Source organism: Myripristis murdjan, chromosome 13 (genome assembly GCF_902150065.1).
Source record: "Myripristis murdjan chromosome 13, fMyrMur1.1, whole genome shotgun sequence".
Lineage (NCBI taxonomy): Eukaryota > Metazoa > Chordata > Actinopteri > Holocentriformes > Holocentridae > Myripristis > Myripristis murdjan.
Genome location: NC_043992.1, coordinates 29417284 through 29432126, shown reverse-complemented (window position 1 = coordinate 29432126; position 14843 = coordinate 29417284). Strand labels below are relative to the sequence as shown.

The 14843-nt window shown below is 41.0% G+C and overlaps 1 protein-coding gene across 1 annotated transcript in view; it reads right to left on the bottom strand.

Annotated features, from left to right (window-relative positions):
• The window catches only part of ppp1r37 (protein phosphatase 1, regulatory subunit 37), a 55216-nt gene that overhangs the window by 5646 nt on the left and 34727 nt on the right, over nucleotides 1–14843 (bottom strand). Inside the window, exons 3-9 of the mRNA XM_030066689.1 lie at nucleotides 14621–14666; nucleotides 14331–14431; nucleotides 10293–10412; nucleotides 8074–8224; nucleotides 7663–7818; nucleotides 3220–3332; nucleotides 94–235 (exon numbers count right to left, since the gene is read on the bottom strand). Of these exons, the coding sequence (XP_029922549.1) occupies nucleotides 94–235; nucleotides 3220–3332; nucleotides 7663–7818; nucleotides 8074–8224; nucleotides 10293–10412; nucleotides 14331–14431; nucleotides 14621–14666 (829 nt within the window). The remainder of the gene's footprint in view (nucleotides 1–93; nucleotides 236–3219; nucleotides 3333–7662; nucleotides 7819–8073; nucleotides 8225–10292; nucleotides 10413–14330; nucleotides 14432–14620; nucleotides 14667–14843) is intronic.

The following is a 14843-nucleotide window of genomic DNA, read 5'->3' as shown; positions in this document are numbered from 1 at the left end:
AGAGAGAAGAGAGAAAAGCAGGTGTGAATAATTTAAAACAACAACAATCCTGCATCAACAGAAAAGAAGAGACACACAAACAGTTGGTCCCACCTTCGCAGGACAGCTTGGTGCAAGCCAGGCCCAGCCTGAGTACAGAGCGATTGGCAATCAGTCCATCTTTCAGCTTGTGGACTCCTTCGTTTCCTACTGAGTTATGGCCGAGGTTCAGAGTTTCCAAACTCTGGGTGCATGGCTGAGGGACGGACACATGGAGGAAGAGAAACAACAAGAGAGAAAGAAAAGCTGTGAAAACACGCACAGAGAATTTATGTGTTTTATATATGTTTGAAATCAAATGGTTTTATTAGCACTGGGAGTGTCACATTAGTCACATTATCTAGAATTAACTAACTGTGATTTTTACAGCAGGCATGGGGGAGGCTGTACTGGGTAACTCACGTGAGCCTGAGTAACGGATATGTTGTTGGTAATTGTAAAATGTTTCACATTACTCTCTTATTGCATTGTTACCCGGCTATAAATACACACAGTCGATATCTCTGGTGTTACGAAACAGCAGCTGAGACAATCATGGGATATGCTACATTAATGTCATGGGGCTTTTCAGGCTGTGCTTGTATGCTCTGCACCATCACCAAAGCCCCAGTGATGGGAATACTATCAGACAAATTTCTTGGAAGACCTCCGTCAACCGTTACCAAATGCTTGAAGCAGATTTTTTTTTTCCTATTCCAAAAATAAATTAACAGAAGACAATGTTCTGTTTCAGACTGAGTCAGCTGCAATGTCATAATTGTCCACAAGTTACAGGCTGCGTGGGAGGCTGAGCTTAATCTTTAGTTCTCAGATTTCATATTTTCAGTGTTAAATCTACACTTTCATCTGCCTGAGTTTTCTGTCTCAGTGGAAATGATTTGTTGCTTGTACAAACAATATCTGCTTGCATACCACTTCCTACAGATGAGAGACAACAGACGAACTTTGGAGTTAAACTGGAATTGATAGGGACTGAAGCAGTAATTACTATCAGTTGGTGTTAAAAGATAATAAGCAATAAAAGACACTGCAGACAAAAAAAAATGGAGAATATCAGAAGCTGGTGTGACCTTTGTATGCTGTATGATCCTTTTGTTTATAAATACTCACTTAACTTTTATTACCCCAGCTTCTGACTAAATGGTAATCCTTTTGTTTGTGAAAACATTTTCTAAGAGCAGGATTAAAGTGAAATGTGTGGGCAAATGCTGAGACAACAGCTATCCAAACATCAGAAACACTCAAACATTACAGTAATACTGCTCCTGTTAACATGACATTTGTTTTGGCTACTGCATAATATATTCCAGGCAAAATCCTACACATTTAGCATTCACCCAGTTTATCTTATCAAACTAATGACATAATTAAAAACATAAAACTGTATCAATGAAGCGAGGCAATGTGATTCAGAGTTATAAAACAAGATTTTCATTCAATAATGTTATGTTCTGCTAACATTCACATGGCAATTAACAAAGAATGTATTTGTTATGCTATTCAGAGGCCAAGAAACAACTATTTGAATATTAAATAGAACAATAATTATTATTCAAGAGATAACCTGTATTCAGTTTTATCTCTCAGTGTGTCTTCCTCTGAGTGTCTCAGGCTGTTATGACTCAGCAGTGCCATGTCTAATTGTAGATACTGTTGAGTTAAAAACAAAAAATGCTGCTCCTCAGAGGACAACAGGGAGTGTGATGATAATGCCCATCTTTCCATAACAGAAACAACCCCGCTGAATGCAGTTATGCTTTATCTACAGCGGCCTTCTGTGCTGCGGCGGACGGCAGGAAGTCGAGCCAAGATGAGTGGCAATAAGACTTTTAATCTGCAGAGAGCGAGCAGAAACACTAAATGAAATGAGGATGCACGGGTATGTTTGTCATTTGTTTTGTATGTTGAATGTGTGCTGTCACAAAACAGATTTCCACGTGAATGGATATTAAACAGTTGCTTGCCATCCGGCTGAGGACTATTAATGCATTCAGAAAATGTGAGGAGGAAAAACAATCTTTCTTGATGGTTAGCTTTTTTCCTTCATGTATTCAAGCAATGGAGATTATTTTAGTAGGAATGATTTACTGGCATCTAATACATGTGTTCAACTCGCAGGTTCTGAAGATACCGGTATTGTAAATCCAGCTATCAGCTTATTACTAGTTATCAGTGAGTAGTTGACACAACCCGACGCAGGAGTTACTTCACAATGTGGCCTGTGCTGCATCTTCATACAAGCATGGGGACATTATATTATAATAACATTAATTTTGTAAGAGTGAAATTATCAAACAATAATAGGCTAATTCGGTCTAAATAAATTTGAATTTTGCTAGTTGAAAGTGTGGCTCCCACAATGTCTGCTTAGAAAAATTCGGGCCCTTGGACAAATGCAGTCCCTGCATTTACTGAGGCCTGAGCTCACATATATTAGGTGTATCACTCAGAGGTGGAAGTAACTAATTACATTTCCTCATGTTACTGTAATTGAATAGTTTTTTTGTGTACTTCCTACCCTAAGTCTGTAATTTTACCTTAGTACATTTTTGCTTGAGTGTGAATCCCATGTAATAGCTTTGTGGTTAATGCAAAATATGTAATCGTATTTGTCTGAACAAGATTTTTCAGGCACAAAGGAGGTTCAAACGCCGCGTGTTTTGTTAAATCTTACACAGGCAGCACTTAATCCTCTACCATCTCAATGTTTTTACTGCAAACTGGTGACTACATGAGTAAATTTACGTTGTTGGTGATGTGGGGTGACACCATGGAGGACTATCTGTTATTGATGCCTTGATCTTAGCTGTGTTTACTTGCAGATTTTTTTTTTTTTTTTAAAAGAGTAAACTCTATTAATTAAGACACATGTCAGTGTTAAAAAAGCGTGAGGCTACAGCACAATGTCTACATTTATGAGCAAAAACCAACTCCTGTTGGCAAGCGTTAGCAGATATGAGAAGAATGCCAAGGGACATAAAGAGAACAGCGGAGTTTATTCTAGTCTGATTTATCTCAGTTGAGGAGTAATGAGGAGAAAATCAAATTCTCCCTACTTGGGCAGACACACATGCACAAAAACAAAGCCAGTGTTTTCCCCTTAAACCTCTGATAAATGCAAAATTATCTCTGGCTGGTAGTACTGTCCCACAGTGTGTGTGTGTGTGTGTGTGTGTGTACCAGTGCAGCAGCGAGGTAGCCCATGCCGTTGTGTGTCAGCTGGTTGTTCCACAGCACCAAAGTGACGAGGCCTTTCCTCTGCTCTTTCAGCCCCTCACAAACGTAGGCTAGACCTATACAGAGAGAGAGAGAGAGAGAGAGAGAGAGAGAGAGAGAGAGAGAGAGAGAGAGAAAGAGAGAGAGAGAGAGAGAGATGGGAAACAAAGGTCAACTTAAAGTGTCAAATGTTTAACCAAAATGTCCAAAATGTATGGCCCTCAGTGGCACTTCTAGCAGGCGTACTTAAAAGTCAAAAGTTTTACAGATTTTTGAAGCTGGGAGCTTCATAGAAAATTGATGTGGCCTGGCAAACTGCCTGGAAGTGATTAGTGTTCTACATTATCAAAAACTTGTGCAGTCAAAATTGTTACGCAACCAGAAAGAACTTGGTGTTGTGTGTGCAAGTTGCTCTAAAAGCTGTCAATCAAGAAGATATGAAAAAATATGTAGCTGTGGAAAGCATGAAGCAGACATTTTAATCACAGGTAGACAGAGAAGTTATTAGCTATGCCACATGTTGATGAGTAGGTTTGACATTATGGCATCGAAAAAAAAAAAAGTAAAAGCCAAGGAATTATTAGTCAAGATTGCATCATGTCAAAAGCCAGATGTTCAAGATGATGAAATGTAAAAATGAGGGGGAGGAGGATCAATACTGTTGTGTTTGAATAATATACAGCAAAGATAGTGTGAACAGAAGCTAATGCACAAGTTTTGCACACTGCTGTATTTTTCTCCATATGAAAGCCGGTAATGTGAATGTCTGGAGGGCACATACTGTACTGCAATAAATCTGGTAAGGACATACTTCACTTAATTGTGTTGGCAAGCCACGGCATTTAAATTACACATATATGGTGCTCTGCAGACTACAGTATGTACATTGTTCAGATTATTTATTTATTTTTAATTCAATCTTTATGTAATCACACAGTCTCATTGAGATTAAGATCTCAGACCAAGAATACAATGGGTAAACACAAACAACACAAACAAGGGTTTAATAAAAGCGGTTACTAGATTCATAAAAAAATCATCAGATAATAAAGCTTTAAAATCTCCAAGGGGAATATAAGACTCAAGCTTGAGGGCACTTTGCAGCTATTCCCATTCAAAAGGTGCACAGTACCTGAAACCAGTTCTGCCAACATTAGTGGGTACATGAGGGATATCTAATGCCTGTTTTCCATGACATGGTGTCTACTCTGCTTGCCTAAACTATAATTGTTTTTTTTTTTTTTTTTTTTTTTTTTTTTTTTATTTTTCATTAGGCCAAAGTTTGGGATAGTATCTGATACTATTTTTGGGACCACCTCTGTTGAGATTCCAAGCGAGCTGAGCAGATACTCTAAATGTGACATGAAACGCTGCAGACCAACGACTGGTCAGAAAGAAACTGAACGGCGAAGCCCTGTCGGTCGCTGCTTACAAACAGGAAATACCAAAGCGAGGCTTGTGTCATCGTTGATAATCTATCAACGTAAAATATTAGTTTTTTGAGCGAATCTCTTAGTCACACTAATATTGTCCAGCAGCCATTTTGAATTGGTCTTGCTGATTTAAAAAAAAATAAAACCCTTATGTGGGGCTCTGGTACGGAGGAAAAACTAGTCAACATGCCCACAAGTGACTGGGGGGGCCTCACCGCCGTAAGTAAGTCGTACCAAAAGTGAGAAGAGCTGATGTGAGTAGAGCAGATACTACGTAGTGGAAAATGCAGTAGTTACCAGATTTAAATGAGAGAAGAGATGTGAGGTAGATTGGACGCTTCAGCAGTAGAGCTTTGCAGATGAATAACATGAGATGGCTTATTCTTTTTGACTGTGAGAAAGTCTATCCAACCGTGTGATACGGAGAGAAGTGATGAATACAAAATTTGTCATTTGTGATAAAATGTAAAGCGCTATGATACACGGGGTTGAACTGCTCAAGTGTTGTGGGGGCGGCATGACAATACAGAATATCTCCATAGTCAAGGACAGACAGGAAGGTTGTCTGCACAACAGTTTTATGGTTTAAAGAGGACAGACATCCTTTAATTCTGTACAAGAAGCCTCGCTCTATTTTTAATCTTTGAGCCAAATGTTGAATATGAACCTTGAATGATAGTCTGCCGCCGAGCCAAATTCCTAAGTATTTATATGACTCAACAAGAGTAATAGTGCTGCCATTTAAAGTTTTAATGGCAGGATAGTCAGAGTTGCTAGTGGCAGTGGAGAAAACCATGCACTTGATCTTTTCTGCATTTAAAACTAGTCTGCGATTAAGGAGTGATAATTGGAAAGCATCACAGGCAGACTGAAGACGAGTCAGGGCATGAACCGAGGTGGGGCCTGGGGCGTACACAGTTGTATCATCTGCAGAAAATGGATTTGGAAGATTTATGTTATGTATAATGTAAACAGCAAAGGACTAAGGATAGACCCCTGTGGCAACCCATTTCTGATGGTCAGACAGCTTGACTGAGAGCCATCAGCAATAACAGTCTTGCTGAGTTCTCGCCGAGAGGAAAGAGTGGAATTTATTAAGTGTGGCTTCATCTAGGCCTATACACTGTAGTTTGGGGAGCAGGATTTCATGACTGATGGTATCAAGTGCTTTTGAGAGCTTTTTTAATCATGTGAGGAGAGAATATTATTAATGATGAAAACTGCAGCTGTTATTGTGCTGTGACCAGAGAGAAAACCAGACTTTTGTGGCTGTACTAAGGGTAGGCAGGTAGTTGTAAACTGACCGATGATTCCCAGATTTTTGCTAGGAGGAGAGGTTTACATATCAGACTGTGGTTGTTCAGATTGTACAAATTAGTGCTTTTGTGTTAGGATTTTACTACGTCACTTTTCCACAAAGCTGAAATCATGCCTGTTAAAAACATTTGGTTAAAAATATGTGCTAAATTAGGACAGGTTAAGGGGCCACACAGATTAAGAAGATAAGCAGTATTTTGGCATGCTTTTAACCTAAGCCGAGCTTTGTAAACATCTGCACTGCTCACCAAGCTAAAACAAAATTTGCAGTCAGAAGATACTGAAGCATCGGGGTCTCTCTTTGTTGGACAGATATGGTAATTATGTACAGTTGAATCTGCAGGCATATTATCAAAAAGAAGACCAGAGGAGAGGAAATGGTGACTGAAAGCTTCAACCATGGATGATCTATCGGAAATATGACCGGATACTTGTTTGATTTGTGGAGGGAGACGTGACTGCGATGAATTCTTGGGAGATACTATAGTGTTACAAAACTCAGTGGAACTACCACAGGCAGAGACCGTGAACTGATAATTATGTTATTTAGTCTTTGTAATCATGCTGGTGCAGATGTTTCTTTGTTGCCTGAAGGCTAACCAATCCTCAGGAGTGCCACCTCATCCAGTCTTAGACCGGGATTTGTCTCTGTTGTGGATAGCATTGGAGAGTTGAACTGTATCTGTTCATAACTGTGTGTTTTTCTGCATGTAAGTGGCATGCCTGTCAGCAATAACATTAAAAGATTGTGAAAAGTTTTCCAGTGCCATGGCAGGATCAGTAAAAGAGAAGGTATTATCAATGTCAGAGATGGACAAATCATTTTAAAAATCCTGAAAATTAAAATGCTTATGTGGTGATAATTTGAGATTGAGATATTGGTGTCTCTGATAAAGGTGGTGGGACAGTGATCATAATGTCAAAGACAAAAACTCCAGGAGCAGGGTATTTATGTGGTCTGTTAATAAGTATGATATCAATTAATGTGGAGTTAAAAGGATTTTTGAAGTGTGGTCAGGTGGGTTAATTTATGAGTTGAAAAAGATTAAGAAAGTGAGTCCAGGTTAAGATCCTCCATTACTGTTAAGTCAGAGGAGGCATACAGTGGCCTTTGCAATGCCATCCGAAGCATCAAAACATATATAGCATCCATCTATAGCAATGTCGTTGAGAATGAGGACAGGTCTGGGGTGGTTTCATGGATCAAAACGTGGATATAGTCAATTTTTGGGAGCAGGCTGAGATGTTTCAAGTGTGACTTAGTCATTGGAGGTAGTAAAGGGCAGGCTAGTGGGTAAAATACATAGTTGGATGAATTAGATTTCTAAAGCAGACATGCTCAGATCTTTTTGTTTAAGTGTTTTGTAAGTCCTTTACTGTTATTGTTATTGCTTTTGTTATGTACTAATATATGCTGCTTATACTTAACTTGTTCTTTGTTGAGTTGACTTCTATTATTTTTTCAGTTTCAATGACCTAATTTCCCCCCAAGGATCCATAAAGTGTCCTCTTATCTCAACTTGGTTTGTTAAACGATACTGAAGTGCATTCAGGGTCAACATATCTTCATTATAAAAACAACTCCTCCTTGACAAAACAACACAAGACTATAATAAAGATTTAGTGCAGGGTGCTGTGTTTCATCATAACTGCATACCGGAGTCTTGGATGTGGTTGTTGCGCAGGTCCAAGATCTGGATGTTGTAGTTAAACTTGAGCAAGTTGCCAAGTTGGGCTGAGTCCTGCAGGCCGTTCAGCTTGTTGTCTGCCAGGTACAGTTCCCGCAGGTTCATATTCATCTTCAGAGCGGTGGCTACTCGGAGAAAAATACATACGGACAAGGGAAAGGAGGGTGACAGGCGAGGAGTGGGAGTGGAAATGTGGACAAAAGGTTAACAGGAAAAACAGAGGAAGTCAGGGATAGATGGATAGAGTTGGGGATTAAGATGCCACATTCATTCAGATGAAACATGTCATTGAAGCCTGGCTTTCAAAGAGACAACCCTCCTCTTCCCTTGTACGTCTCGTCACCCTTCCCATCTTCCCCTTGGCACTCTGCCCGTCTTACCCAGTAACATGAGAGGCCTGCCAGACAGACCAGCGTTCTCCAGGTGGAGGACTGCCAGGCTACCACTGATCCGGAGGGCTCGCGCCACAAAGGGAGCGGAGTGGTCCAGCAGAGGGGTGTTACGGGCATCAAGATACTGCAGAGAGCTTGTCTTGAGACACAAACAATGCACAGGATTAAAAACAATCACAGGGGTTATGTTGCAAGCAAAGAGAATGAAGAAATTTATATATTGAACAGAAATGTGGAAAAAAAAACACTATATAAAAACCTAACAACGTGTGAAATAATCAACCTCCGCACCCTCCATCCTCTATCTGGCTACCTCTGCTCTCAATCCTAATCCAGGAACCTCCCACTACCTGTAATCTGAGCTGCTGTGGTGAACTGATGACTCCCCTCACAATGTCAGGTGAAGCATTTTCAGGCCTGATACATCAAACATACACCATTGACTAGTTTTTCCTCCCTACCATCCTCAAATGTTGAAGAGGATGTGATTGTGCACAGCCTTCATGTAGCCCTGACAGAGGCTGTTAGATATGGGTCTCCCTCTGTTTAATCCAAGGCCTCCCTCTGGGGAATCAAAGACATGCTATTGCCAAAGCATTTGCACATAAAAACCTACTGGGCTTTGCTGAAATGAGCCTTCTATTGACAACGTCACACGCAAACACTCCATGAGCAAGGGGATGTGAGTGGTGTCTCCAGACGGTTATTCTGAAAGAGACAAGCCTCAGCATTCATCAGACACTCATCAGCGCGTGTAGCCAGGGGGACGCCTTTTGGGACACGACGGGTCTGATAACTAATTAGCTCGGTATCACACAGTCACAGGTGAGATGACAGCCTTTGAATGATATTTGAATATGTTCGCTCGGTAACGTGTTTTGAATTCTGAACAGTGAGCGAGTGACTTCAAACTGCATGGTAAAGGGCAGAAGCGTGACTTTGGAAGAGCAGGCAAGGCAAGACAGAGCCTTATGTCAGAGTGCTGACAGAGAGTGGTGGGGCTGAGGCGACAGGCTGAGCCAGTATTAGAGAGCAGTGGAGAGCACCCACAGAAAACTGGGACCTCACCCTGGGCGAAAAGCTGACATTAAGAGGAAGGTTTTTAGAAAGAAAGGACTTGACAGGGCTTTAAGTCGATAGCCTTTGAAACTGATGACTTTAATACCTTGTGCCATATTTTTGGCTTGCACACATGTACTAAGGCATGGAATTTGATATCGTAAAACCACTGGAAGCCTACAGACAGACTATGTAACACTGCAGTTTGGGCTAGAGGCTAAAGAGGTCTTTGTAAGCTCTATCTGCTTCTCTCCGTGGGAGCAGGATCACTGCTCATTCAGTGTGAAGAAGATCTTTTCCTAAGACATGATGGTGAGGGTGAAGTGAGACTAAATGTGACTTACTTACAAAATTTGGTGTACACTTTAAAACAAAAATTTTATTTTGGTAGCGTGTTGGGCTGGATGTGATGCGTCCACATGGTAGGGAAATGTCGTCACTAGTTGCTTTGTGCTCCCTTGGGCTGCTTATCCAGAATACTGTATTTGTGTCCATACATTCACTTCCATAGTGCAGTAAAACAGGTCCTAAAATAACACTTTTAGCACATAAACCAACACAAACAAAGTGGATTATGCCAATATAAAAAGCAGCAAAGGCCAGTACTCATTTTTTCACATAATTACAATTATTTGTGCAAGTACTTTCAGGTTGTTTCTTACGGGTACAAGGCTACTATGTGGAAATTTCCTGCAGAGGCTTCATGCCGGATCTACCTTCCAATTCAGCAAGGAAAATTAGAACAAAAGAACCATATATTTTCCTCATAAAATGGGTACCAGGAATTGGTGTTTTTAATATTGGTGTAATCTGCTTTGTTTGCATTCATTTATATACTAAAAGTGTTATTATGAACCTGTTTTGCCGTGCTATGGAAGTGAATGCAGAGACATAAACACGGTGTTCTGGATTCCCAGTCCAGGGGAGCAACTAACGAGGATATGTGACCGCCAAGTGGAGTCATACCACACTCAGGCGACTATACAACCCGGCACTCTACAAAAGTTCAGTTTTGATTTAAGGTGAACTGCTATCATCCTGCTTATCCAAGCACATTCCACCCGTTTGATTCATCCTGTCACATTCCTCTCCTGTCCTCTTTTCTCTGCAGGCGCCACGAGCCTCTGTGCCAGCGAATAATGTCTTACCTTTCTCATCATGTGAGCGGCAGCCTGCCATCCTCGTGTGCCAATGTGCTTGTTGAAGGAGATGTTGAGGTGTGTGGCTGACTCATAGTACTCAATCATGTCAAACAGAGCCGATGCACCCTGAAAGGCAGAGAGAGACACAGAAGCAAAAGAGAGGGAAGGGAGAGCAAAAGAGAGCAGAGATATATTTTAGGTGAGGTACTTTCATGTTGAAATTAAACTATGACGGTGTCAAAGTGGGCTGTTCTGCAGATTGTTATGAAACCGCAAAACAGAGGGATGCTGAGAGTTAAAGCCTTGGCAGTGTTGAGAGCAGCTGTGGTTGCCTCGGTAACCGTCCCTCAGGGTAGGTGAGACCTGCTGGGACGCCGCCATGAGGGCCTGGAGGTTGGGATGCAGAGACTAGGACTGGAAGGAGAGGTTCTCTCATGTCGGCGTTCATAACAATTCAGCATTAAATAGTAAATCATGTTCAACTGGATAGAAAGGGATCACTTAAATCATTCTTCGTTTCCAAAGATTAGAATCTCTGAGGAACCACAGTCATTATTATTAGGATTATCTTTCAAAAAACGACTAACATATTGACTGCCCGAAATTGGCTTGTCACATATATAGATATCGGCATATACGTAGGAAAATACACAAAAAGGCATACAGTACACATTACGGTAGAAATCAACTAAGAAAATTAAATCTCAAGTGCATATCATCTTTGCAACTATTTGAATACCAAAAATCGATGATTCCTTGAAATAAATGTGCGTTTTCATGTGTAAAAAAATATGAATCAATATATCTTTACTGGAAGGTTTTTTTTTTTTACTCCTAAATATCCTTATCAGCCCTAAAAATTCCAGCAACACTGTGTGCAAATTACAGTGCATGAAACCTTAGTAGCAGACATGAGGCTGACAGGGCGATGAGGTTATCTGAGGTTATCTGATGGCTCCTAAATGATCAAGACCTAACTAAACAGACAGATTAAATCTCAGTGGGGTGAGTCTCCCTCCTTTGAACTGATCACTGACATACTGATTATGTAATAGCATTAAAAGCTGGTGATAACATCACATGAGAAACGATGGGTGCTGATTTTACTTCTCTGTATTTTTCCTTCCCATTATCCATTATGTTTCCTTCTTGTGAGCAAAAATGTGCATACTAAAATGGCAAAAAAGAACTATTCACTCATTAGCTCGTGTGTGGATTCTGTGTCCCTCCCTACCTGTGTGTGTGACTCAGCAAAATCTAAAAGCAAGGGCACACAACAACAAAATAATCAGCGTATGATGGATTGCCCCTGTGCAGCCAGCTGCAGTATGTGACTAGCAGATTAAAATGGAGTATGAGAGCATGTGAGTTCATCTTCCGCTGAGGCTGATGAGGAGTGACGACAGGCAGACAAACTCAGACAGGCTGCTGCACGGCTGTCCTACATAGTCTCATAACCTCTTCCCCTTGGTGTGTGTATGTTGGGAGATATTAGTGCGTGTTTATCTACAGGGCGGGGGGTGGGGGAGTGAGTCACATCCACACAAATACAAGCCAGCCTCTGTAAGCGCTCCCCTAACGCCTGCTCCTCCTCGTGCCCCTTAAGCTACCATTCATAGAGCATTTCCCTCCTTTTGACTCCCCACATGGCTCCTCACACGGTGTCACAGACACAGAACTCAGCCACATGGAGCCATTCAATGTCAATTTCTACACAAAATCTCAACCACCAACACATCTTCTGATACTCCATTCAATTTATTTTCTATCCGACCTTTTGACTCCCCACCTTCTCAATCAGTACCTTTAGATCCACAATTCTGCAAACTAAGAACTTGATTCAAACAAATAAGGGCGACAGTTCGGAAACTTTAAACGCCATGTATACATCTTCATCAGACCAAATTGGGCAAATTTGATTAGACTTACTTCAATCAACATCCCTTGATTATGTGATTGTCATTTGATTTTCTCTAGCCTGTGTACAGTTAAATCAGATGCCTTGGTGTTTTCATTCGTGTGTGCAACCAAAAGGTCACGTGCCTGCCTGACCCTGTAGGGTAAACACACACTCAAACAAAATGGCACGCGGTAAACACCACTTCTGGAGCAAAGGTAAACCACTATTAAGCTAAACTCATTAAGGAGCCTAAACATAATGATGTACACAGATGAGTGAAAAAAGGCCATTTCCTCTCCCAATCCGACTTGATCCAAGGAATCATGTGAATTCAGATGCTGATGTAGTGCTATTGATTCAGATCATGTAAACATCTTGACTAAATTACTGCCTTAATCACAGAATAGTTAATAATCACAGTATCTGTGTGCATGGAAATGTACTGAACGATGTCCTCTCCTCCGCCCCCACCTGTCATTTTAACTGAGGCGGCACGAGTCACCCATCTGAGCCTCAGATGCTGCTCTGTGGTGACTCAGTGACTGGCTTCACTCAGCCGCCTCACTGACATTTCCAGGGAAGTGTTCCATGTGGGGAGAACACTCTCTGTGTGTGTGTGTGTGTGTGTGTGTGTGTGTGTGTGTATGTATGCTCAGTGTGTATTACGCTTAGCTCGAGCAGTGTGCATCAAGAACTGCATATACATTATCTAACATATTATCTAATACAAACAGCATTACAATATTACAAACAGCAAGCCTGCATGGTAACTTATACTCACGTATAACAATAATGTATTTTTTCCAGTGTATCTCTAATCACTGGAATTACTATTACTGGAATGAAATTACTGGAAATAAAACATCCTCAACTTCCCTTCTGTTAATTTCCACGGACCACGAACAATGTAACACACCACTGTATTACAGAGGCAAGTGAAGCAGATTGCCAAATCAGGTGATCCTTCACTTGCCCAAGAAACAGACAGTGATTTGCTCTGGATTGTTTACTAATTTAGTGTAGGTTTACTCATTGCCATGGATGGTTTTTAGCCAATGGCAAAATTACTGACTGAGGTGTCAAGCATGGTCAGATGTTTCGAAATTCAACAGGATAAAATGAGTTCAACTTGGAAACTTCGCAAGCAAGCGATCATGTGCCTAAGCCATAACTGTGACAAGTGGTAAAACACTCATTTAAGTGGAGGGGTTGAGCGATATATTGATATTGTCACGACAATGTAGGGATGTCTATTGGTGCGTTCATAAAATACTTACACAATGACATTTTTGCTAAACAATCATTTTGTAATGTGGACACTATGACTAAGCAGCTAGAAACAAAAATTAGAACGGCTAGAACAGAAAATTGCATCCCTTCACTGTAATGCAGCCTTTAAAACCAGGGGAAGAAAACACTAAGGCTATTCAGACCCAAGATGATATCTAGTTTAGACTTATATCACAATATCAATATAATTTTGATACATATTACCAAATCTTACTGGGCAGATGGCAGAGCAACATCTTGGACAGTAGCTGGGGCTCAAACGCTAATATTGTGTTAAGTACCGTGCCTGTACTGAGGTGATTTGGACCAAAATTAATAATGGGGTCAGGAGGGGACAAAAAACACTGACATGTCTAGTCTGGAAAGGATTAAAATTAACAAGTAGCTTAAGTGATAATTAAAATGACCCTTCTTACCCTGAAGAAATTAATCCCACCCAAATGGGGTTTATGGCAGAGCTTGTGTCTATGACTGTGGAAAGCGTCTGTGTCTGAAGGCCATCACAATGTATATTTGGAGATGTGTGTGATAGGAAGTGGTCGGGGCACTCAGCGCAGCAGTGTCTCTGTGCGTGTCTACATCTCAAAGCTCCCTAATGGTGTTTACACACACTGACATCTGTAATAATCAGAAAAAAACACGACAAACCATCCACATCCTGCCAGTGCAGTGAGAGCGGGAAAGAGGGTCAGAAAAGGGACTAAATACAGAGGATAACAGCGGAAGAGGGAGAGAAACGACAGAGGAGAGGCGGCAAAGTATGAAAAATGTAGGTGTGCAGGCTGGACTGGGAGGGAGGGAAGGAGGACAGAGAAATGAAAGAGACAGACATGTTTTCAGCAGGATCGTCTTACATCTTCATCCAGGTTGGTTTGCTCCAGGTCCACCACTTTAAACTGGACTCGCTTCAAAACCTCTTCCAGCGATTCACATGCCTTGTAGTCCAGCTTCTCACCTGCACACACACACACACACACACACACACAGACACACACACAAGCCCAGTCAATTCAGAATCCGGCCACAACACACGATATACTCTGTGATAAGCTGATAAATATGGTATACTTAAGAGGCCAAATGTCTTGCATTATATCTGCATGTGTGTGTGAGTGTGTGTGTGCGTGTGTTTTGTTGTGCTTACCTTTTAGATCTAAGCATTCATTTCGCTGCGTCAGGTCTTTCAGTTCCTACAGAAACCAAGAGCAGTGTCAGTGCAACAGAAAAAAAAAACAAACAAACAAGAAAAAGACAACTGTGCACAGCTGAGGTTTGTATATTTCACCATGGAAACAAAGTTTGGTTTTCAAACGCTAAATGTTTCGCATCACATAAGAAAGGCGTTGGGATCAATCTGCATAGGGATA